Here is a 25,801-nt window from a genome sequence, read left to right as displayed (position 1 = left end):
CTACTTTTAAGTAGCAAACATGGTATTTAGGCATTCCGCTTAAAGCATCCTTCATCAAGTGCACATTTCTTTTATATACGGTACTCGGCACGGAGTATATAAAAGCATGCCGTTACAGCTTCAAACAAATCTGTGTTTTTAGCGAAATGATATCCCTAATGGATTGAGGAAGGGAACGCTAGTGTACTTTACAGCAGTGAGTAACAGCCCCATGTGTTTGTGTTCAGTAATGAGCTGATGACCATTCAGGCCGAAGGGATTACAGCCATGGAAATCTATGCTACACATCAATTATTAACAGACAGGGGGCATGTGAACTGATTAATCTACATAAAATATGCGTCTCAGATTTAGTATTTCACAGACAGCCGAGCAGAAAGTCACTCCCCCAAAAAACTGAGACACAAGCCTTTTCCCAGACCGGCTCCTTTCTGGTGCCCGATTTCAAGTGCAAGGCAAAAAAAAAGCAAATGAGTCCAAAAAACCCCCAATCTCTCTCTCTTCTTCTTCTTGCATGTCTTTTTATGTGCCTGTTGCCATGGTGATATGACACGCAAGCAGATGAGGTCAGATGAGATGGGAGGTGGGGGGGGGGGGGGCTATGACAGAGGGCGGGCTGCCTAATAAACCATATTTCTATCAGAGGAATTGTTTTAATATTTCGGTAGCAACAAGGCATCTGTGGACACCCCGAGTGCGTCTGTCGTGGGGGGGGGGGGGTTGTCTTTCCTCCTTTTAGCTGCCACGAGTCGCGGTGATACCTGAACCCTCTGCAGTGCCTCTCCAGCATGTCAACTAGTTGCCTCTCTCAGCAGGCTGTGAAATCAGACATCTTAAGTGTTCTCTCTCGCCCTGCAGACATAAAGGAGAGTGCAGCGGTTTACTACGGCACTCCTGTGACTCCAAAAGAAAGGGCCGCAAAGGCTGTAAAGTCCAAATCCTTTCCACATAAAGGATTATATATTCATATAATTACATAGTCATACGCACATCTGTTGCCTAGAATGAATCTTGCAGTCTACGTTGGGACTACTGCTTTCTTTTATGATTCATTCATCTGGTCCTTGGGGGAACTTTTCTGTTGCTGTGCTTTTTACCGGTTCAGGTGATTGGTTCCACGTTGTAAAAGTGTCTTTTTGAAGCTGTATTCCTCTTTAATAAGTCGAGGAAGTGATTATCAGCAGAGCGGAGCAGCGGGCCTAGCCTTAAAGAGGCTCACCAGGGCTCTCTTTTGTACTTTGGGACTAACGTGGGTTTTTGGAGAAGCCATTGTCTTTTTGTCTGCAGGACACAGATGAACAGAGGCCGCTCCCGAGTTAAATTTAGAGAAGTCCTCTTGGAAGGTTGTTTGTTTCCTGTTTTCGTGCTCTTGCTCATCAGGGTTAGAGCGTTTGGTTAAATAAAGACATTTTTCCTTTGGTCATAAATTGTTTTGAAGCGAATGGAGCACACTTTGTTTTTTCCGGAGCGGCCCCCTGGGATCACACTGCCGGCGCTGAGGTTTGCACCGGCTGAAATTGAGTTTCTGCAGCCGCTAACCGAGGGTCTGCTGAAGGATATCACTGCAACACGATGCAGAGACGTCAAAACTGTTACTACTTCACATTCTGTTGAGAATGTTGTTTTAAACACAAAATCTGGCCTTTTATTGCACCTTTAACATGTTCTTCCCTTCAGGTTTCTCCATTCATTCTGCCTGTCGGGTTTCTCTCTTCGGGCTCGTAGAGGGAGAGAACCGTTTTTGACGTTTGCCTTTTTTTTTTTTTTAGCTCCCTGTGTAATTTCCCCTCTGACCTTTTTATTTTCGCTTACAGAAACAAATCATCGTGGACCCGCTGGCGTTTAGCGAGGAGCGCTTCCGTCCCTCCCTGGAGGAGCGCCTCGAGAGCATCATCAGCGGCGCCGCCCTCATGGCCGACTCTTCCTGCACACGCGATGACCGCAGGGAGCGCATCGTGGCCGAGTGCAACTCTGTGCGCCAGGCTCTCCAGGACCTTCTGTCTGAGTATATGGGCAATGTAAGTGTCTCACCTTTCCACTCCCTACACGGCTTTACAAATACTGTCATACATGGGGCCAGGATCCAAGTGAAGCTTACCGTACCTTGCTTTATGTCCTAAAGAAAAATATCAAGAGTCGTCTAATTCTGTTCCCAATATTTATTTGTGTGCAGTAACACTTCCAGCAACTTACTTACCTTTAGTTAACTTGTGTTGAGAGATTAATGTTACTTGAGACCAAATGACAATCTCTCTGTCATTGTCTTCATAAAAGCGCCATCCTGCTTATTAAATGACATCATTAATAATCGATGGGAATTAACTCCGTCACTGCCTCTGAAATATACAGGGCTGCAACCAACAGTCTCTCTTGGTAATCATGTCTTTGTAGTTTGCATATGACCAATCAACCATTAGTTATTGTTAAGTTGTACAATGCTCAAACAGCAATGAGCCAAGATAAAGAAGCCTCACTGGTGTATTTATGGAGAGAAAGTCTTTACTCGATATGTCAAACTGTTGTGTGTTGGGCTCTCTGGGACACCTGTGTGCTTGGGACCATTTTTCAGCTCAGGCAGATGGCCGTGGGTCCACTGAGGTGCATACACGGAGGTTTGGATGTAGCTTGTATCTTTTTTTTAAAAGATAAATGTTAAGTTAATGCTGTTTTTCTTAATATCAAACTTCTAGTGATTTGGTTCTTACAGCGCATACTTAATAATCTAATTCTAATAATATCATAAAAATACAATGCATTACGATGTAGATGTCAGGTTAGGGCTATATTTGCAATTAGGCTTTTTGCACATTCTATAAAAGGAGATTGCGTTTATACTCGCAACAGCTGAGCTAAAGGTCGGCCTTGGAGGCTCATCCAGGGCCCCGAAACCCCCGAGGCCACCTCTGGGGGAAACCGAAGCCCTCGGATCACTTCGTAATTGCCTCTGCGACTAGCGGGCTGTGTGACATGTGCTGCTGTTTGTGTTTTCACCTGGAGGAGGGCTGCTTTTCATGGGAACTGTTGGAGTGTTTAGATCCAGTTGGGTTTTAAGCCGCTATGTGTTGGGACTTCTCAAATTGGGTGGCTGCTGTTGCCAATACCGTCAGTGAACACCTCTCTAAAACTACACGGCTAGAGCTGGATACAGCATTTTCATTGGCAAGTCAGTTCGGTAATGCACCTCGAGCTGTTTGGTAACCGGCAAAAAGCCAGAGGGAGAACTCCTCCTTCGTTCTAGCAGTTTGGTTACGATAACAGTTTCGTCAGCATTAGCAAACAACCAACTAAACCTAACACAAGGGCATGAATGAATCCACATTCTGAGCTATTAGTGAGTCAGAAGATGTATTATCCTCACAGGCTGCCTCACCCATACATAGCATTCAGTGGTTGAACCGATCAGATAAAGCTCAGAGACGGAGAACAGCTAACTTCTTTATAACGTTAGTGTAATGGATTTAAAACACGACAGTAAGTGGCTGTTTCTAGACTGCTCACACTGACATGGTTACACTGTGGGGATGATGAAACATGGCACATGTGCCTCGGAGAGATGGACACATTTACACCTTTTTTGTCATCTGTCAGATTTCCTTTGATTTCAGTCGGGCTTGAGTGCTTCTCAGAAACATTTACACGTAGCTTTTTTGAGATCGGATCCAATCCGCATTAAGTGCCGATGTTCAAATGGGGTTTTTAAACAAATGATAAGCTATTATGTCACTGGAATTAACGTCACTTTTCACGGGTGAGAGTCTTAATTAGGCCGCTCTACTCTTACTTTTAGCACAAAACAAAAACATGAACCGTGTTGCCATCTCACCTTTTCTAACCGTTCAGCCAAAGCAATCAAAAGTCCTGTGTCTCTAGTTGATATAATAGTTTCTATAGTGCAGCACAAATGGGGCTTTTTATTTCCAATCAGACAATTAGATTTTGATAATGACTGTGTGTCTTACTCGAACTTCCCCAAGAGATAATGTCTCGCTGTGGCGAAGACTTTTGTTCTGGAACGAAACATTATTTCTCCGTGTGCCCATCTCTTGCTCAGATTAGTTCTTCTCTCTGTTTGGAAACGGCTCTGCTAAAGCACTCCTAAATGTCCTCTCTGTAGCAGCAGAGCTTCAGTGTGACCAGAGACATCCCACCGCTGTGCTAATGCCTTATTTATTACCATCTATGAGCTTGAACTTTGTCTGTTTTCTGCTGTTCCTGCTGTTTCTTTTAGAGGTAAAACCGTGAAGCGCACCGCTTTCCCATTTCATTAGTGGAGTGTTACACTGGGTCCTGTGGCTGTAATGGATGTCTGGCCAGCCGGGGTGTGATAGCAGTACAGATTCTAACTCACACACACACACACACGCTGCAGTAATTCTACCAGAGCACAAATCTCTGTGTAATGCAAATGCTGCAAATTGATCTCCAATTTGTGCAATGACCCGCTATAGGCTTTAAATGGTGGCCCGCTAATTCTTTAGCGTGTGCCTGGCTAACTTGCTTACTGCCTATAGTAATAATCTTCCTAAGCCAAGAGGTAACCTCACATTATGGAAATGCAGTATTTTTGTGGGTCTTTCGGTGAATTTATAAATAGGTCAATTTTGGACCGGCAGATCTGCTGCATGGCTGCCGGGCCAGGTTATTTACTATCGGAGAGAATTGGGCAATGTCCTCAGCCTGCCTGGTTTATAAGTGGGCAAATCTGCACCCAAAGGTAATCTGTCTCTTGTTGGCTCTTCACCAAACCCTCCATGGAATGTCATTGAAATCTTTCAAGTCGGGCTTTTTTAGGGACTCTACTAAGCAACAGACAAACATACGGGACCAAAAAACAACCTGTTTGGCAGATATGATAACTGCAAATCAAGACTGTACTTAAATATTAATGACGGTTGTAGCTCTGCAGTTTGGAGAAAGTGGTTTCAGGGTTTTAAAGTATTATTTTGTAGTAGTACGGTCACAGTTTTGCTCAGTTCGGTATTCCTTGGGGGCCAGTATTTGATAGTAAAAGGAGACATTCATGTCTAACTCCGTGTTTTGTCCTTCTGCTCCATATGGAACTTGTTTACAGTTGCCCTCAGTGATGTCTTGTGATCGTATTTAATGGGATGCATTTGTCATAATACTGTTTGCATATCTGTCTTCAGTGGCATGTTCCACGAAGAGCTGTGGAGAGTTATCACATGAAACAGTTTTGGAGCTGCTGAATGAAACGTCGGCGTCTGTTGGCAAACATGTCTGATTTGATAGCTGCTCGGTTACAAAACCCTGTTTTGGTTTGTTTTCACTGGACATTGACGGACAAAAGGACGACCACTCGGATGTCAACTAAGTTTGCATGTCATTTTCTCTCCTCTTCCTGCCCATGCTCGGCCATCACGGTCTGCTCTCCTTGCTCATCCAGAACACTGCCAGTTTATTTTAAGGTCCGGGCCATTCATGCAGCATCTCTGGTTTGGCTCAAAACAGGTTTTCTCCTTGACTGGACTCCTCCATGCCGCCGTATGACTTAAGATCTTAGATCCACGGAGGAGCCCGTCTCATCGCCGCAGTGATGGTGAGTGGACATGACAGGGATTTGGCCACTCATTGGGCCAGATGGAAGGAAACCAATGAGAAGCATAATATGTCCGAGTCCACTTCGTGCATTTAATGGCCCGGTACAGCCTCTTAGAACTGCGGCTGACATGCAGTCACAGGGCTCCAGACTGCCACCAAAATAGTCAACACGTGCGAGTTAAAGTTTCACATCGTGGATCGGAGACATAAGCTACTGTCGGCGCAAAAGTTAACTTGACAAGCTTAACGTAGATACGCACGTATAGTATGTAGCGGTCGAAAACTTTACAAAACGACCCATTCAGCTGTTACCGTGTTCCAAAAAATGAAACGGTCGGTAGCTGTTATTTAAAAAAAAGCAAAATGAAGAGGCTGGTGGGGAGACGATGAGATGTTCTGACTGAGACGTGTAATGGGAAAATATGTTATAGTTTCATGTGAAGTTTTAAAGAATGTACAACTGAAAGTGATGAACACAGACAGACACAGAACAGCAGTTCTGTGCCGGCAGGGAAACACCGACTGATCGGTTTAATACCAGCGGTGGACGAAGTACTAAGAGTAAAAGTACTGCATTCAAAAGCTTTGCTAGGTAAAACTACGGAAGTATATAATCAACTAAATGTACTTTAATGTAAAAGAAAGTAGCATAGTATATTAGATCATTACGATTATCGATGCAGAAACATGCAAGATGCATTTTAATGTAGTAACTGGCTGCAATAGAGCTATTTTTATTAATTCAATACTGTTTGGTTAGTTTAATTTACTGTATTACAATGCATTGTATTTCATACACATAGAATGTGTTTTTCATGTGTTGGAGTAGAGTATAGCATGCACATTCTACTTAAATATAGTAGTACTTTAGTAAGTGTACTTGTTGCGTTCCACCACAAAAAAAAGGGTGCGACCAAATCATGTGCTGGTGTGACAAACGGAGGAAGTTGGTGGCACCAGTGGCGAAGTGAGTCCTGAGTAAAGTGAGACAGCTGCTCCGTTGAAACAATAGCAGACCGTGTGACGGGTAACCTGACTGTATCCCTGATTAAACTTGGCGGACCAATCCCGCCTCCCATTGGCTCGATGAGGATGTGTGTGCTCTCATGCTGTGGAGGAGCGATGAAATATGTAATTCATGCAGGAAAGGAAATGCCTTCCTTAAGCAGAGACCATACATACTGCTTTGGCTATACGTGCTTTGATGGCCACCGTTTTGTCCGCATCTATTCTAATAATCGTAGATGGGGCCGTGCGAGTCATTAAAGCGTCTGCTGCCATTGCAGCATATGGGTTTACACTCGCAGCTGAGGCTGTTGGATGGACTCCCAACTCATTCTCTTTCTCTCTCCCATCCCTTCTGCTTCCTCACGCCCTCCAGCTACAAGTTGTGTTCTTCCTCTCCTTGAGACTCTTTGACAAACCGTCTGTTGGACATCCTTACCTCACCATCTTTTCACTCAGAAAGTTCAAGGACTGGATCTTGTGATTTGTTCGTACGTAGCCTGCAAGTCTGCCATAATTTAGTCTAGATATTTTTTATAGGTAAAAATAATCTATAGAGTGAACTTGATGTACTTTGATCTGAGCTCTCGGTAGACTAACAGAGCTGTGCATCACTCATGACTTCCTGCTGGAGAATGGAACAGTTTCTAAGCTTTTATAAGACTTTTACCAAGAAGTTCTAAATCATTTCCAAGTGTTTTATGACGCAAAATAAATAAATCACATTTTTTGCTATGGCAGAAGTAAGGCGATGTCAAGACAATGATCAAATGAGACACACACACACGCGCACACGCACGTTCACACAGCTACAGCCTCTTAAAGAAGACAAGCGGAAAAATCAATGAATAGAAACCAAGTGTTCCTACTACGTCTGTTTGTTGAAAAGGAGAGATCAGACTCTTGCAAGAGTATTCAATTGATAATTTATCAGGGATTAGACTAATAAAAGCAATCTGAACAGTGGCTAAAAACCCATTTCACTTCTATGTTCCTTCCAAGCTTTGAGTTAATGTACTTTCATGAAGCACATTGATTGGAGAAGCGGCAGTACCCTCGGGTTAAACTGTTATCATGTAGTCGAAGGCTACATCTTCAGATTTGAGTTTAAAAAAAACGAAGTGGGGAAATAAGGCCGGGTCTAAAACCATTTTCCATTCAATCCGATCTCATAAAATCCGGAGATTGATCTTTTTAAAATGTGCTTTTCCCCACAGATACATGACCTTTAACCCAGTTAGTCTCTAGTGGCCAGCCTTTGGGTCTTCATGCAACAACATCTGGCCACATGAGCGATTGAATCGTCATCGTTTTGGGTTTAGAAACGATGAAGACAGAGAAGACTTGTGTCTTATGCACTCGATTGTGTTGACTGCGGTCGTGTTGTAATCGGGTAAATTCTTAACGTAAACACTAATATTTTTGATAATGCTCCAGGTTAGAGGGTCCAATTTACAGCATTAGTTCTCTGACAATGTCTTTCATATTCATGCAGAGCTTTGTATTGTCACTGAGATAATAATCTATATTGAATCAAATCGGAAATCAAATTGTGAATCGGAATCATTCAGAGGAAACTAGTAGCGATACCCAGCCCAACGGGCAAATGTCCAATAGACGGAGCACATGATGTTGTACGGCTAAGGTTCCTGGAGTGGTTGTGTACCGTGCTACGATGATCGTTTAACTAGACTAACGCTCGTCTATTCAGCCAGTGAAGGGGCCAGGCGGGTGGGGGTAATGAAGCCCGAGCGCTGCCACATAGTGTGGCCTCAATTATTCTATATTGTCATGACAGTTTGGCGCGTGTAACTGTTTCTGCCACTTTTTATTAATAATGCATCAATAGCTCCCAGCATCTGTCAGGGGTTTCGTGTCACACAAGATGGCGATTCCGGGTTGCTTTGACATATAGAGCGACCGGCGTTTAAATTCCTTCAACTTGAAGTGATACGATATCATTTGGACCTGTAAGGAAGAGGACTTGGGACCCCCTACGTCTCCCCTCACTGGCCCTTTTCCTCCTACTCTGAGCACCTACACATTTCTCTTCCACCGTTTCTCCTCTCTGAGTCTTTCTTTCTCCGTCTCTCCCTTCCCGTTTGTGTTCCTTTCCCTCTCGACAAGCTCCCTCTTTCCTCCACTCCCACTGTCTTTTGGCCTCGGGCGTCTACAGCGAGTGTCAGGCTTTTTGTCCTCTGTGCCTGCCACACATTTTAGGTGGAGTTGATCTTGGGACCAGCTACCTTGCCTACCAGATCCCGTTATGATCCACGCGTAACCCTAACATAGAAAAACCATGATTGGTTTCAAGTTCAAAACAATTGCGCACCAAGTTTCCTCGAATGGGCATTTTACCCACCCGTAAAAAAACCAACCTTGGGTGTGATGTCAATCTCAGAGTGAGAGAATAAAGTGTCCATCCAGGGCTCGGAAACTAATGTATGACTATATAGCGGAACGGTCCGATATGTGTTTCTACCCATTCTTTTGGAAGAAGGTTCAAGACCGGAGTGAAAGCAGTTCAATTTATCTAGTTGTAATCTCATCTAAATGCATAATTAAAAGGAATTACACTCCACGAAATGTAACAGGGGAAAGATTTAGTGTCCCCAAGGCTTTTCGTATATTTACAGCCTCCATAAAACACTGGTCTGTCAGTAACCGCCCGTCAGGCAACGTTTCCCAGACCTGGCCCCCTTGATCTTCAGCTGGTGAGTTCTGGGCTTTCTGATTGGCTTTGCTGTCAGGTCGAGAAGACGGCAAAGTTAACCAATAAAGAAGGCCGTGGTCTCATAAATGGCTATTTTGTGATGCTACAACTGAAACAAACTTCCCGTGCGTGTGTGTGTGTGTGTGTGTGTGTGTGTGTGTGTGACAGTGAACTTACCTGCGAAACATGCTTGATGTTCTTGCAGGCTTGTCTGCGGCTTCTGTTCATTATGGCAACCTTTTCCTTTTAATGCATGTGCATTTCATCAGATTAATATTTAATAGTTTGCCGGTCTGATCTTTTATTGTACAGTCGGAGGCAGAATGTTTTGTACTGATTTTAAGAATACAGAAATCTCTCTGTTTTGTCCCTCGGGATAACTTAATTCCTCCGCACATCCCTTTTGTGCTCACACTGCAGATCTGTTGCTGCAGAGCAGTCTGGTTCATCTCGCATCCTTGTTTTGAAGTTTCATTACTCCCCGAGAAGTGAGGAAAAGTAGTTCAGAAGTTTAAAAGCAAACCCTTTGATTACTATTTATCTTCTCTGCTTTTTACGACATCATTTCAGCCTTTATTTTACGATACTTTACAAAGTAATTACATAACAAGCAATTTAGAAAATCAGCACAGCAAAATGTTTCTTTGAAAACCTCAAACCCCGTAACATCTCCGTTTCTATCTATTCCACATCTGCTGGTTCAAATATATAATAATTATAATCTCAATTGCAACTGTTCAAAACCTCGAGCTACACGGGTGAGTCTGAGATCTACAGAATGTATTCTGACTAAACTCCGCTGACACCGGGTATGAAACACATTGCACACAATCATTCACATTTAATTGCATTTTAGCATGAAAATGCAGACTTTTTAGCATTTCTGTAGCAGTACAGTGAAGGAGTCTTAAATGGTTTACATTTTTTTTTATCTTACAGCTATATTGGACATAAATTATAACATCATTTTTTGGTCATATGCTCCAATAAGCCCCCCGTGTCACTGTTACATAGTTGCGTCGGCCATCTTGCTAGATTTCCAGCTGAAATGAGTTTTAAACACAACTGCCTTTTTTTTTTTTTTTTTTATTAATTTTTTATCATTGTTGAACTTCTTAGCAGTCGTCTATTTACACACAGCGCACACTGTGTTGTTCAGAGCTATTAGTCTGCTGATGAGTGGAGAGTAAACCCTGAACAGTCAGCTGGAAAACCAAAACAAAGTAGCGGTGTAATTTAATGTTCATAACAAAGAATATAATATAGTCTTGAAACAAAGTGAGAGATATTGGGTGCGCTTTTGGTCCGCCTTCTTAAGAGCACTGTAATGCATTTAGTTAATTATCACGTGCCCGAATAGAATCCACAGCAGCATTTTAATGCTGAATAGTAGCTGAGCTGTGATGGGCTTCTCTCAACCACATCTCTGCATGTTTCAACACTCATTCAATGCTCAGCTGTAGCTTTTATTCTCATCAGACATAGTTCTGACCTTAGCAGCAGGAAGATTACTCTTCAAAAGTAATTCAATGAATTCTATTGAATTAATCGACAAAGGATAATGGTGATTGCTTTACTTAATTCAATCCTTAAACAAACAACACTTATTTCATATTGTTATTTTGTATTACATGTAACGGTGTCCATCCAGCCGTAGCCTATATCCCGCTCGGGGCCCGTGGGGCCGACGGCCTATCCAAGCATGCATTCGGAGAGAAGCGGCGTGTTCACCGCGGACACGTCACCGCTCTCTCACACGGCTAGCACACGTCCTTACAGACGAACGCGTCGGTGCCGCGGGGAAGTACGCGTTTCCAGTTCACCTGACCTGCATGTCTTTGAACTGCAGCACACCCGAAGGAGACCCCAGCAGTCACGGGGAGAGAACATGCAGATTCCACACAGGAGAGTCCCAGTCTAGCTGTGTGAAAACGACGCAAAGCACGAGTATTTGTAGTGAGGCAGTTAGAGGAGGTATTCAGGGTAATGTATGGATATTTGCTGGCAGCAGTAACCGCATAGCTGTGAGCGTAGCAGTGCGGTGGGGTTTTTGATGGTGAATAAATGCTACAACTCCTCAAGAACCAAGCCTAGTCCTGTTCAAGAATTGTTTTCTGTCTGGGTCTTTTTTTTCCCCTTCCCTTGACATGATGAACGATTCATTTATTAAGAATGCAAAGCACGAAGATGACTCCGAATAATCATCTATTTCATAGAATAGTCCGATTCGACTTGAATCATCGAAGTGACGGTAAAATGTGTCACGATTTTTGGTTCTATTCCAGAAATGGATCGAAATAAGCTTTTCATTTTGACCTTCAAATCGGCAGTTCTCCCCGTATATATTTCTTCACCCCCGCTTTCTCGTGGGTGTTCGAAGGAGGAAAAAAACCACTAGAAAGACTGTGCGGCGTCTTTACCAGGAGCCGGCCTGCTGGAGTCTGAGATGACGAGGAAACAGAAAGCCTGAAGTCTCCGGTGTTGCACCATTTAGCCTCCCCCTCTAGTTCTGTGAACCTGAGTAACTCTACCTGTTGTAAAGCATCCTCCTGCCGTCTCGTGAAGTCGATCGTCCCCTTGTTGTCCAGCGGTCTGGTCCTAATTGACTGGTGACGTAGGTTATTGTTGTTGCATACTAAATCAATTATTGAATTATTTAAATTTGAAAATATGTTTTTAGTGTGGTACATTCCCAAAAAGTATCTATCATGGTACCAGGTAGCATCTCTGTTTGAAGAAGAGTTTGGAAATGTAAATGACAGTGGTAACCCCCCCCCCCACTCCCCAGGTTAACACTGGCATTTCTGTCAGCACTCCCGCCGTTATCTGTTAGCACCGTTGGGTGCGAGCCGCCGGCTCAGCCCGCGTCCTGTTGAGATCCGTGTGGAGGCGATCGATATGCTCTGAATTTGAATTCGGCACCTTTTCTTTTTTTAAGGTTAAGGAATTAACATATTGGGGAGGTATCGCTGAGGCGAGTCCAGATCAATATGCGCTTCCTGTTAAGCATTTTCTGGATTCATCGGAGGCCACATACTGAGTATGTGAAGCATACATGGGCCCGGAGTGCCCCCCCCCCCCCCCCACCCCCCTCACCTTGGTACTAACCTGCAGAGAGCAGGTTAGTTACTGAAGCTTGCTTTCTGTATGCCTCATCAAAAGAGAGCAGGTAGAATTGAAGTGGTTCTTACAGTTGGATGGCCGTGTCAGCCTATATTCCTCAGTGTTTGCATCTTTAGAAACTTCAAACTGCTTCATGTACAGTACATTTCCTTCAAATGAAGCACACACGTCAGTTAAGTCATCTACCGGAAACTGCCTTTAATGGAGTCTGCTGTCTTTCTGTGGAGGACATTAGGATTGTTATGTGAACTTTCTGATGAACTGGAAAAGCTATTTGGAGATTTCCTCGTCTGATTAGTCATAAAATATTATTATGCCTCTCCTGGTCTGATATAATTCTATAAAACGTTATAGAGATGCGTATTAAAAATAAAAATTTGTGAAGCCTGTCTTATCAAAAAAATGTTTGCCATAAGAATGAATAAAAAAATATAGGCTGAATCATAGCTTTCTATATTTATAGCATCCTAAAGGAGGGTAAACAAAATATTGCAGTGTGATATTTCTGAATACAACATTGTGCTTTTATTTTCACATCGGCCAGTTGTGTCGCGGTCACCGACAGCCTGTGGGAGTAGTGTCACAGCACACCAATGAAATGCCAGCATTGATGACTTGGTCATTTTAAATTTGTTTTGGATTTCTAGGAATAAGTAATAGCTACTTTCTACAAACTATGCCGTTAAAGTTGCATGAATAAAGATTCATAAAACGGTGTTTAAACATTTTTAAAAAATCTATTTATTGACAAATTCTGTCTGCTTGATGCACCAATATCACAGCATCATGTTCAGTTTAACAGTATTATCTTTAATATCACAATCGTATCCATAATGTTAACAACTCCCATGGAGCACAGAGCAAAGGTTTGGTGAGCTGGGCTACAGAGAACTGAGATACGAGGTCTCGGATCCACGGAGAAGAGACTAAAACCAGTTTGTAATTAGAGATTTAAAAAAATCACTCGTGCTGATTATAAAGGCTCAGCGGGAGGACACGCCGCTCCACCAGAAACAACTCCAAATCCACAGTAGGGAGCAGATTCTAGAGGATATTTATTTAACATCTTAATTCTAGAAAAACAATCGTCAAAAATCCCCGCAATCGTCAATATATGATCCTATAAGAAAAAGGACAAAGTGATTCCAGAGAGAAGCGGACTGAAAGGTTTACAATGTGTCTGAAGGATATATTCCGGATGTCAAACGGATTCAGCAGAGACAAGATAAAGGTAGAAGCTTAAGTGTACAGATCACTGGCGATCAGTAGCTAGCGTAGCATAGAAGTGCTCACGCTAGTTAAGTTAACGTACTCTGCTAATGTTATCTCCACAGGGTTTCTTTTACGTAGAAACGTAACGGCTTAGAAACGTAGATCTTACTTTGACATTCGTCCCAAAGCTTATACAAGGGTGGAAATACAGGCTTGGTTATCATCGTTAATCTTTTCTATATAAACGGCTCTGTATTGCCACATTTCAATACACCAGAGAACATGTACTTCACTGGAGCATTAACTGACACCTGTCAGCAAACACCCTGATGACTAATAGGCACTCATTTCATAATCTCACATCTTATCTGAAGGGAGTATTTTGCTTTTTCATTGCATGACAAACTTAACTATTGAAGTAGTGCTGATATGGGTAGTCGGTTAATCGATTGGTCAATGTAGTCATTCATCCAGCAAAAGAAGTGCGTCTTCCATGTTCTCAAATGCGTGGATTCAACGCGTTTCTCTTTTCAATATTATAAATTCAATACACTCGAGGTTTGAACAGAACTAGCAACCTTAAGACGTTACCGTGCGCTCTTTAAACTTGTGATGTGCATGTGTCGCCATATGTTGACACTTTGTAGACTAAACAATGAAGCAATTAATTAAGAAAAATAATTAGGAGAGTATTTGGTAGTTAAAACAATCAATGTTTGAAGCCGTCTATTGAATCCTCTTTGACCACTTCCTCCGGCAGACATAACTGTAAACAGCATTCTTCACATTCAGCTGTAAACACGCTGCAGCACTCTGCCTTAATGCAGCTGCTTCACATTGTGAATCCCAGAAACAACGGCGTAATTACAATTTGTATCTCATCGACTTGTAAAGTAGATGAGCTGATCGTTATGCTGAGACGCATTGACGGAATGAACACGCGCCGTTTGACGAAACACCGGCGCATATATCAACGTCGTCGAGGGTTTGGTTTGCTTTAGGATTGCTACACTAAACCATTCTGTAATGAAAGACCAAAGCAAGCTGTGAGCATCCACCAGTTGGCAAACATTCTTTAAATTATAACCATTTTATTTAAAAAATATATGTTTTGAGGGGGAAATGTTTTTTTTTTTTTTTTTTTTTCAGTTTGGCACATCTTATCCACTATACAGATATGAAATTGTACATATTACAATACAAAAGGAAAATGGGAAGAGAAAAAGCATTCATTTTGCACAAAGAGGTTGGGTAAGAGAGAGGGGATTGGTTCACTTGTTTTTCTTCTTTTTTTTTATTTTTAGGCAGGGTGGGGACCAGGGCTAGAGGTGACAAGAGGAAACAGAAACAGTTTACAAAGAGCCAGAGTGCAAAGGGATGCATATTTCTACAAATTCTGTGGATTTTTCAGTCACTTAGTACAACCGCAGTCTTAAACAGTGAAATGTCAAATGGACTTTATAAGAATTCCACACACATCTCCATTCTTGGTGTTATCAAAAAAACATAAAAAGAGGTCTCTTCATAATGTTCGCTGAATGACATGAAGAAATATTCAACTCAATCGACTTTTGAACATGCAAGACAGATTAGAAGGGTAGTAGTAAAAGCAGTGCGAAGCTGGCAGAAAACAAAAATTAGAAACAAAGTGGAGCTGCTTGACTTTGGAGATCAGTACTACCAGTGTATGCAATGTCTTCTATTCAGATGTGAAGTGTAACACAAACGCTTTCTCTCAGAAGTTGTTCATCTTATGATCATGTGCACAGAGGCATTTACACGAGCATTGAAGCCACAAATGGCACCTCCTCACTACCTCCAGGGAGCACCAGCCAACATACTGCGTCCTCATTGGTCAAAGCCACATAACTCGTTCCCTGATGCTGTGCGGTCAGAAGCATCCTAATGTCGTAATCACTGATTTTGGTTAAACATACCAAAAAAATTGAAATGTTAATTAAAAAAATGCTAATTTATTGGAGAGATAATTCAAGAAAATGCCATATTTTGATTTCAATTGTTAGGAATTGTTCTTGTTGTACTGGTCAAACATTGGGTAGTTGCGTTACTTGTAATGACATAGTAGTTGCTGTGTGATCAAAGTGCATTTAATGCCCACGGTGCTGTCTGTCGGTATGCATCGTTTCATTCTTGACCACCTTTTTGCTAATAATCCAGGACATTGCTCCCATCGGTTCCTCTCAGTCCCTGTCTTTCACCCTGCCCCCACCGCCAAACTGAACACAAAGAAGTGCGGAGCTGCGGCAGCAGCTTTAGTCTGATGCTAATGCTCATCCTCTCCCCTGCATACCAATGTGTCCTGACCCTGGCTCGCTGTTTGCTTATCACTGGATCTCCATTTGCTTTCAGGCTATTGACCGCAATTTAACTTGACACTTGTGACTGCTAACCAAGGAACTGTTATCATATGCATTATTCAATGCAAACCCCCCCCTTTTTTTAATACAGTAAATGACAACCCAGTGTCCCTAACAAGAGGACTGTCCTAAAGTAAAAGGTTCAACGATGTTTCTATGTAGTACGTGGTGGGGGTGAGGTTCTACGAGAACTATTTTTGAGTGGCTGAACAAGCCTAATGTTGCTGGATCACTGGTGTGGGTGACAGAATATTAGATTATTTTTGCCTGGCCTTAATTGGTTCAATCTTGAGCCTGTCAGTCCTGATTAGTGTGTGAGCAGTAAAGAGCCTTGGCTGCTGGGGAAAGGTTTTATTTTCAGAATGAAACGCTCCTCTATCTGGCATTTGCGCTGGTCATTACCCTTCCACTCGCTACCCTCACACCTCACACTAGTAGGTCTGTGTATTGATCCTAGGATAATAGCAAATCAGCCAACTGTACTTCCTAGGTTAAGCTGTAAAGCTGTAAATAATATGGTCACAGTGTTTGTGGCGTTGGGGGGGCTAGAGAATCCATGTACATTTAAAGGTCAAATCCTTATGTTCTCGATGTCCAAGATGAGGAAGACATCCGTGTATCTTGCTCAGCCGTGTAGGATATATATATTGGAGATTGACCACAGAGGAAAGATGCTTAGTGGCTCCCACAGGTTGAGGATTTATTTGTGGTGGTTGGCCCTTGTGTGGGCTGGAGCTCCAACAAGCTGCAAAACATAATTTCATTTACGAGCTAACGTCTGATTTAAAGAGGTCATTTTATATATAATTGAACATAAATTCACCACTCCGGCAGTCTTCTCAATCAGTACACTCTTGTAGTTGCATTTACACACACAATGGATTTTGGAATAAATCCAAATTTAAGCAAAATAATCCCTTTTTAGCTGTTATTTTTTTGGGGGGGTGGGCTACCCAAATGAATTGTTTAAACAGGAAACACTGAAGCCTTTGATCTGATAGCAGATTATAGACGTGCCGAATTGACTCGTGTCTGAATTGTTTAATGTATTAAAATGTGTGTAGACGGAATCTAATTTCGGGGCTTTTCTTTCCTCAAGAGAGGATTTTTATTTCTATTTTAACATAACATAACATAATTAGATTTTGGTCTTGGTGGTCTTTAATGTATCGTAGTTCTCTCAACATAATGAAACTGTAAAACAAAGAACATTCTGATAATTGGTCCAATAGTTTGCCCCAGTGATTGAGTGATTGCTTTACAGTGCCCGTGGTGCAGTTAGAAACATGATTTCAAATACTTACTTTTTAAAAGAAATAAGACATAAATCACATTTCTCCACTTAATATATCCCGTTAGCAGAGGGCCATTTAGCGAAGTATTTTCTCTGTGCTGCAGAATATAGAGACAACGTGGAGACAAATCTCACAGTTTACAATTTGCTCGTTTAAAATGATTGCCCCTGCCTGATATGAACAACCTCGCATTCATAGAAAAATAAATTTGTGACTATCTCTACATCACCCCTAAACTGTCATGTCCAACCTCTGTCATTGTAGCATTCAACATTTCTCACATATTGTCAAATCTCACTTGTAGAAATTATGCTTTCTTTTTTTTTTTACATAAACTGGGAAAAAAACAACAAAAAAAGCAAACCCTGTATCATCTGAAATGGTCAAATGGCAAACCATATGCTCTAGGAATAAATAAGAGTTCATACTTCACACTCTTTGTAAGGCAGTTGCTGACACTTGCACTGCCCATAGCCGTTTATGATCACGAGGGCCCCTTCCTCATGGCTGGGCTCGTACTCATTGTAGGGTACCTGTGTAGCTAGGTCTGCCATAGGCTGCCGCTGCTGGGTCCTCAGCTGTCTGCGGTTCTGAATAGCCGAACAGTGGCGTATCCGGCGCAGGGTGGGCGGGCAGCACTTCCGTGAGATATACACAACGAAAATTATGAAAAAGAATGAAAATAGAAGGGCCATAGTTCCGATGATGACCCTTTGAGTCATTACAGTGTTGTCCATTGCGGAGGAGTCCTCCGTCACAGCTGCCTCCTCCAACGTAGCGGTAGTCGCTTGAGCGGTGCGTCGAGTCGTTGTCGTCGTTGTGGTTGTGGTGGTGGTGGTGGTGACTGTGGTAAAGCTCCCAAAATCCTCTGCATAGTCCTGCGTGGGGGTTGGCTGCATAATTCCAAACAAGGAGCTTGTGAATTCTGCAGCGATGGTAGCGTCTGTGGTCGTGCTAATGGTCTGAACAACCGGCGCTGAAAAATTCTGGCAAAGCTGGAATCCATAAACGGCATCGAGTATCTCCTCCCCTTGGGCATACTCAGGACTGTGGCAGAGAATGGAATGTTCCCACCTTCCCTTAAAGGTGCTTAGCCACGTGGCCAGAGAGCAAATCCTTTTGGTACATTCCCAATAGTTGCTGGACAGCCCAATGGTACCCAGGGACTGCCACATATCCATGACCTGGGGGTCCAGACTGCTGAGTTTGTTGTTATCCAGCAGCAAGATCTTTAAATTTGGCAGCGTTTGAAACACATCAGATGTCAGGACACGGATTTCATTTCCCGTGAGGTCCAGCTTCTCTAAAGTGGTCCAGGTCCACTCCATGCCGCATGTCAAGTTGCTGATTTTATTCCACTGCAGATAGAGAAACTGGAGGGCAACAAGGCGAGGGAAATGGGCCAAGTTGATCTTGGTCAGCTGATTGTGTTCCAAGTGGAGCTCTTTAAGCTTAATGAGCCCCGCAAATCCATTCCGGGCCAGACTGCGCAGGCGGTTGCTGCTCAGGCCTAAATATTCCAGGCTGCGGCAGTCCCAGAATGCACGCACAGGTGTTGTGCGAAGTAAATTGGAGCGCAGGTGGAGTATCTGGAGCTTTCTCAGTCCATGAAACAGTTCTGGTTCCAGCGCAGTCATCTGATTGAAGGACAGGTCTAGTATCTGGAGGTTGATGAGGTGGATGAAGGTTGTGTTGGGCAACTTGGTGATACGATTGGAGCTCAGGTTGAGGTCCTTCAGCTTGTAGAGGCCTTGAAAGGCGTCCTCTTGTACCGTCGTGATCTGGTTGTGGTCTAGATGTAGCCAGGTGAGCTGGCTGAAGCCGTAGAACTGATCGGGGCTGAGCTCGGTGATGCTGTTGTGGCGCAGCGACAACCCCAGGGCCCCCTTGTCCACAGCGTCTGGGGGCGCCTGAAGCCCCTGGGTGTCGCAGTAGAACTGCAGGTCCTCACAGCGGCATTTTTGAGGGCAGGTTGTGCACGATGCAGGAGGCAGCAGGCACACCAGGAGCATGCTGATCACACTCAGACACAGAGCCGCTGGTGCAGGTCCCACCAATGGCCACCTTGAATGGAAACCTGGGTGGGTTCAAAGATAACAAAATGAACTGCGGGGCGCAAAAGCTTATCTCTGCAGAGCACTTATTACTAATTCATGGTGACGATTGTGCTTTTGCAGGGTGCTCTCGCACCGCAGTTTGGATATTTTACGTTGACTTTAACTTTCACTGTACGTAAGCAGGATTTCTTTGAGCTTAGCTTTAATGGAGATGCCATTTAGTTTGGCATTTAAAGATCAATTACATGCCAGAGCTGGACTTTGTTTCGACGTCCTTGCTATTTATATACAGCCTTTTCTGTTCACATTTCGTCTTCAATGAGTATTTTTCTCCTGATTTCTGTCGTTAATTAATAATTTATTGCGTATGTTTCCCCCCCCCCCCCTCGTTTCACCAGCTCAAATATGCAGATGCCCTTTTGAATTCTTTTTTTCTTGAGTCATCTTCATCACTTAAGAGGTCTGCCATACAGCACAAATGGTATTTAAAATGTATATAGATATATTCTCAACTAGTATGACGGCGAAGAGGGAAAAATAAAGGGCAACTGCAGTAAATGGACGAGGCTGAAGAGCTTTTAGTCCTCAGCCTCCCTCTTACTTGTATCTCCTATTCATGTCCCGACCCACCGTATAAAGAGACTAACTTACCCATTCTTTTGTGCACATCGGAGGCTGCATTCAACTGTCCTTTTCCGCAGACTCTTGGAGCAACCAGATGGAAGAAAAATCCAAAGGGAAAAAACCCTTTTGAGTAAGCACAAAAGGAATCAGCCTCTTTGGAAATAAAGCAATTCTGAGCCCACCCAGATGAAACAAAATATGAAATTCCATGTCCCGAGATGATGTTTATTCCTGTGATTCTGTTCACAGTCCTTTCTTTAAAATCCACGCTCAAAGAAAGGGTCGAATCTTTTCCTTCATCCTACGAAATCCTTGAAATAAATATTTATATAATTATTATTTTTTTTAAGTTGATCAGTTGCATCCAGAGCGACTCCGGTGAACAGAACCCCCCCCCCCTCCTTCCCTTCCTCCTCTCCTTTTTTCTTTTTCTTTTTTTTACCCTTTTGTTTCCCTTCCACCGCAATGATGTCAGCTCAGCTGGTTAATTGGAGATCAAGCGCCCCCCCCACCCCTTTTTTTCGCGGCCGCGGTCTTCCAACCCTAACTTGTTGATGGCAGCCAGAGATCCTGCTTCCGACGCCGGCTCAGTCTCGGCATAGCCTCTGCAGAGCTGTGTGAGCGGAGCCCCTCGTCCGCTAGCTGAGGCGCAGGGAGAGAAAAAAGCCGAGCATGGAGCCGGGGATGTTATTCTGTGCTTTTTGTTGCAGCCACTCACTGCTACAGAGTGGTGGCAGCCTGGCGTCGATCATCACTACTGTTTCTCTCTCTCTCTCTCTTTTTCTCTCTCCCACACTCGCAAACACCCCTCTCACTCTCTCTTGCTCAGTCACTTGCTCTCTGCCTCATACGCACTGCTTGTGCACCTCGGTCTTCCTCCACCTCCCTCTTTGCATCCCCGCTTCCCTCCCACTGGCTCGTCACCATCAGAATATTGATATCTTGAACGTGTTGCGGCAGCTTGCTGTTGAAATTAAACACAGCTGTAAATCTCCGCCTCGCCTCGCTGCTGTTCTGAATGCGCCGTGTATGATTGCATGCCGGAAACGTGCACCAAACATGTTGTATTTTATATATATATATATATATATATATATATATATATATATATATATAAAAAAATACACCAAGCTCAATATAGTTCGTAACATGTGGCTCCAGACAACATGTGCATGGGTGAGCAGAGACGGGCTGCACTCCCTTATCTCTGTGCAGGAGCCAGTGTGCTATAGCGATGCTAACATATGATGTCTGGCACATATTCATAATTTACATATCCTGAGCAGAGGCATGTGATGTATGGCCAGCTGCTCTGAAGCTAAATTAAGCTAGCTTTTAACATGCAATAGACATGACTCAATACTTTTTTTTATAGATTTGGCAAATTAAATTGAGCTGCGTTTTGAAAGGACATATTTCAGCACCAGCTAGAGTGCTAAACAGAAGGAGGTATCTGTGCTTCAGTGCATGAAAATGCTGACTTTTCCTTAATTATTTAATGTGGGTGGAGACGGGTGTGAGGGTAATTTCAATGAACTAGATCGGCTGCAGCCGAAGACTAGATACAAAAGACAAGATGAAGTACTGCTATCTGGTACTTGGGTACTTTAACTCTTGATGCACCTGTTACAGGCAATACATTGTCCTTAATGGAAGCAGAAGAACTACATCACCACCGTCTTCTTTGGCAGTACTGAATACTGAACGACTAACCGAAACAAGTTTTCTGTACTTCAAATCCGTATTTGTTTGGATAACTTGGAAATGATGTTGCTACATTTTTACTTCCTAAATAATTTCATTTCATAATTCTCACGTCTTAAGACAAAAACAACGCCTCTGACTGACTTTCCAGGTCTCTTGACCAGCAGTCTGCTGTCGTTCTCCACGTTTATTGTGGTAGACTTCATCTCTGCAGAATGTGAGGAGTATTCCCCTCCATTCGATGTGTACTGGCTTCCCATTTGTGATTCAAGATGTTCGTGAACGTGCTGAAGTATCGCAGAACAAAGTCCCAGAACTCCGGGGATCGTTTTCCACTTGAAGCAGACTTTGTTTCCATTGAATATTTCCACAATCCAGTGGACCAGTGGTTTTGCAGGAAAGGGATGTTCCTAAATCTGTCCTAAAGGAGATGGATAGAGACTCACTTGAGTATCGTAAAAAGATGCCGCAGAGAAACCGACTCCATAATAAGCACCTGAAGAAGTGCTTCAGAACCCTCTGGCGTGGAAATGAAATATAGGCTAGGCGTGAATAAAAGAGGATTGAGAGAGAGAGTAGGGGCAGAGCCGACTAAACCCCGACCACAGCCCTGCATCCAACCAGCACAAAATCACAAGGGATTAGTGCCGGGGGAGCTCCCGGCCCCCTAACTATGTACACCACCCCCCGGTGGGCAAAGGGCAGTGGGGGATGGGGCAGGTCAATGCCACCACCATGCATGGTGCTATGTCGCAGTTGATTTGAGCCCAGAGTCCTGCTGCTTCTTTGCCTTTTCTCTGTTGCCCTTTGCTGTTCATCTAATTTAGCTCTAATTTTATTATTCTCCAGTGTCTGTCCATCTGTCTGTCTCTCACCCGCTCTTTCATTTCCCCCACTCTTTCTCTCTCTCTGTCTGTCTCTCTGGCTCTTGCTCTCTACCTCTGTGTTTCTCTTTCACTCACTCTCTTTTTCTCTCTCTCCATCCTTCCTGAAACTTTTGGATTTTCCATCTTTGCAGAATGTGCCGGAACATGCCTCTGCTCTCAGTGGGGGCCAGTCGTTGGGGCTTTGACTGCTGCATGATGTTAAACTGTGTGACTACTGCCAACAGTGTTGCCCATGTGTAGTAAATTGTAACCTTTTAATCAACACACGTTTCTCATTGAGTATGAGCAACATGCTCCTGTGGGGAAGAGATTAGAATTGTGTTTCCAGTGTTACTTTACGTTATTGGTGCTCATGGGGATTAACCTTTTTACAGCTGCTTTTATTATTTGTGAACAAAGAATAGACCGATAGAGTGTCTCCAGGGTTTCTGCCAGAGGACCGATTCATCTCTTTGGCCGGTTCATCTGGCAGTGAGGATATTTTAAAACTATCTTTATTAGTGGAACTGGGCTCCACTCATAACACAGGGACATGCGTCACTGTGTTACACAGAGGCTCCACACGCATGATGACTTTTGCTGAAATATCTGTGTGCCTATGATTAACTCCCGATAACAATCTCAACAGTATTTTCAACAATTCGTACTGACGTTGGCCTATTAAGCCCCAAAAAACACAAGTGTTATTCAGCTATACAAACAGCTTCTTACATCAGAAAATAGTTTTGGCAACAGTGGATTAGAAATGTCTAAAAAAACAAAACACCAAAACAAACCTAGAATAAGAATCTGTTATTAGAATAAAGGAATCTCAGAGCTCGTGTCTCTCTTTAAGAAACCAGAGCCTGCCTCACAGGTTGACTTAGTTGGGGTACTGTAGTAAATTGTACAGTGTTCTGTCCAGAGAGCTGTGGTGACAGGAAGGCTTGAATGGGATTCGGATCGCCTCTTTTGATCCCCCGCATGAATACAAATTCAAATTTGAAATGCAGTTTGCCACAGCAGCAATTAAAAGGGTGTGGTGCCCATGAATTATAGCACTGATATAGATGCAAATCAGCTGCTTTTTAACCCAAAGCAGCTGTGCCTTTTACTGATGCGTGCTTTAAGTGTGTGTGTGTATTATTAATTGAAACGGTTGGCCGCTGTTTGTTTGTGTGCTCCATGGTTCACTCGCAGTGCAATCATTCAGGAAAATATTCCAGAGTTTCAACAAAGGGCAATGTGGCGCTTTTGACAGCTGCTCTACCGCAGAGAATAAAAGGATCACAGATGTATCACGATGGGTATCTGCTGAACACTAGATGCACGACAATGCGAAGATATATATATATATACACAAACTAATTTATTCTCTCCGGCACCTTTTACATCTGACAGCAACTCTTTGCAAAAAACAACACAAAAATGGCCACAAATTGCAGTTCTTTTAAAAATAACATTATTTGGTTGTCTAACGACTAATATTCCAAAAAACAAAAAGCTAAACAAAAAAACAGCACCCACAAAAGATGAAACGAATGTGCATGACTTAAAACCACAAACATTCTTTAAACTGATTTTTGAAGCTACGTCATGCGTGCAGAATTGTTCCTGTAAATTTAATTGTGTGTGTGTGTGTGTGTGTGTGTGTGTGTTAAGCATCCACAACAAATATGTTGCAATGTCGTTGTCACTGCACCATGCTCATCACTACTTCCTGTCTCATTGTTCATGTTTCAGGCTGGAAGGAAGGACAGGAGTGATGCTCTGAACACCGCCATCGACAGGATGACCAAGAAGACCAGAGACCTCCGCAGACAGGTATTTCTTCCTTTTTTTCCTTCTTTTCAATCATCCCGATTAGTGGCGGCAGAACGTGGATGATCAAGTTACCCGACCGTATTTATAGTCGCGGCAAAGCCGGCGCTCTTATGTGAACAAGTGTGGCAAACAAACATCACTCCTCTTTTTAAAGTACTCAGCCAACGGCAATCAATTGAAGTCAGTTGGTGTTGCTCACTGTTATTTATGGCCGCGTGCACCAGATGGGTAAGGTTACGTGTATATGTGTTTATAAATATTCATGCACCAGGGGGATGTATTATGTTAACAGTCCCTTTTCCTTTTTTTTTTTTTTTTCATGTCTTACCTCACAGCTGCGTAAAGCTGTCATGGACCATGTCTCCGACTCTTTCCTGGAGACCAACGTCCCCCTCCTGGTCCTGATCGAAGCGGCCAAGAATGGCAACGAGAAGGAAGTCAAGGAATATGCCCAGGTGTTCCGCGAGCACGCCAACAAGCTGATCGAGGTAATGTAGGATTTTGAATGCCTTCCGAGTCGAAAACCAAGTGTGACCCAAATACAGAACATTCCTATTTTCTTTTCCTTTTCCATCCCACCAGTTATGGACATTTTAGCTTAGCTTGTAGTAAACATCCTCTAGCTTCTCTGTTCTCTCTCTGTGGGGTTGTTCTCAGAGATTCCCTTGTGATGCAACTTAAGGATCACAGCGCCTCAGAAAACAGCAATCTGGGATCTTTCTCTCCCCACCCCCCCTAATGAAAACAAAGATGTAAACATTGAAGTTATTTTCTCTGGTTGCTGTCTTTGTCTTTCACTCTGTGTGTGTTATTTCCACACACACTCCCTCTCAAACACACACCTTTAGTAAATGGAAGGTGATGCTGATTCTAATCTGATGCTACAGTGAGCAGACAAGCCAAACATTGCTGTGTGGTCACAGCCACAGCCTCACATTTTCAAGCAGAACCAAAGGAATGAAATACCCACCTGGGAAAATGTTGTCCTTGCCGCAGCAGATTGATGTACTATTCCTTATTGGACAACTCCACACGTGTGCTTGGTACCTACGGAGATAAATACCTTTTAAAAGGGGCCTAATGCATCCTGCTTCTTACCCCTCCCTGTGGTCGGTCTCATGTCTTAACAGAGGAAGAAGGCCACATGTTGGACTTTGATGGGTAGCAAGCTGACAGAAACCTGAGCGATCCTCAGTAGTGGTATTTCCTTCAATTTGGTGAATGCCCGAGTCAGAGCATGATATGCTGACATTTGAAAGTGACTTCCTCCCATGGGCAGATGACCACGAGTGTGGCTGGATCGGTTGGCAAGTATAAGCGTTCGCTGTGGAAACCGCTGAAGCATCGGAGGGAAAAGGGGACCACTCTCGGGAGTAGACCCCGAAGGCCCGAGTGTCAGAAGTGGCATTAAAGCCTGACATTGGTGGACTCCCCTAATGCT

General features: G+C 43.3%; 2 protein-coding genes across 3 annotated transcripts in view; one reads left to right on the top strand and one right to left on the bottom strand.

Annotated features, from left to right (window-relative positions):
- ctnna1 (catenin (cadherin-associated protein), alpha 1) overlaps positions 1 to 25,801 on the top strand; it is a 70,971-nt gene that overhangs the window by 13,449 nt on the left and 31,721 nt on the right. For both annotated transcript variants that reach the window (XM_076102907.1, XM_076102906.1), the window contains exons 7-9: positions 1,815 to 2,018; positions 24,280 to 24,360; positions 24,696 to 24,848. In XM_076102907.1, coding sequence (XP_075959022.1) covers positions 1,815 to 2,018; positions 24,280 to 24,360; positions 24,696 to 24,848 — 438 coding nt within the window. The remainder of the gene's footprint in view (positions 1 to 1,814; positions 2,019 to 24,279; positions 24,361 to 24,695; positions 24,849 to 25,801) is intronic.
- Positions 17,630 to 20,158, bottom strand: lrrtm2 (leucine rich repeat transmembrane neuronal 2). Its single transcript, XM_076102908.1, has 2 exons — positions 19,994 to 20,158; positions 17,630 to 19,362 (listed from the first exon to the last, which is right to left on the bottom strand). The coding sequence occupies exons 1-2, from the start codon at positions 19,995 to 19,997 to the stop codon at positions 17,708 to 17,710; spliced, it is 1,659 nt and encodes a 552-aa protein (XP_075959023.1). The 5' UTR covers positions 19,998 to 20,158; the 3' UTR covers positions 17,630 to 17,707.

This window comes from Anarhichas minor, unplaced genomic scaffold (genome assembly GCF_050575085.1).
Source record: "Anarhichas minor isolate MPS153535 unplaced genomic scaffold, ASM5057508v1 ptg000028l, whole genome shotgun sequence".
NCBI lineage: Eukaryota > Metazoa > Chordata > Actinopteri > Perciformes > Anarhichadidae > Anarhichas > Anarhichas minor.
The sequence above is the reverse complement of the archived record's forward strand: the minus strand, read 5'-3'. Positions and strand labels throughout refer to the sequence as shown.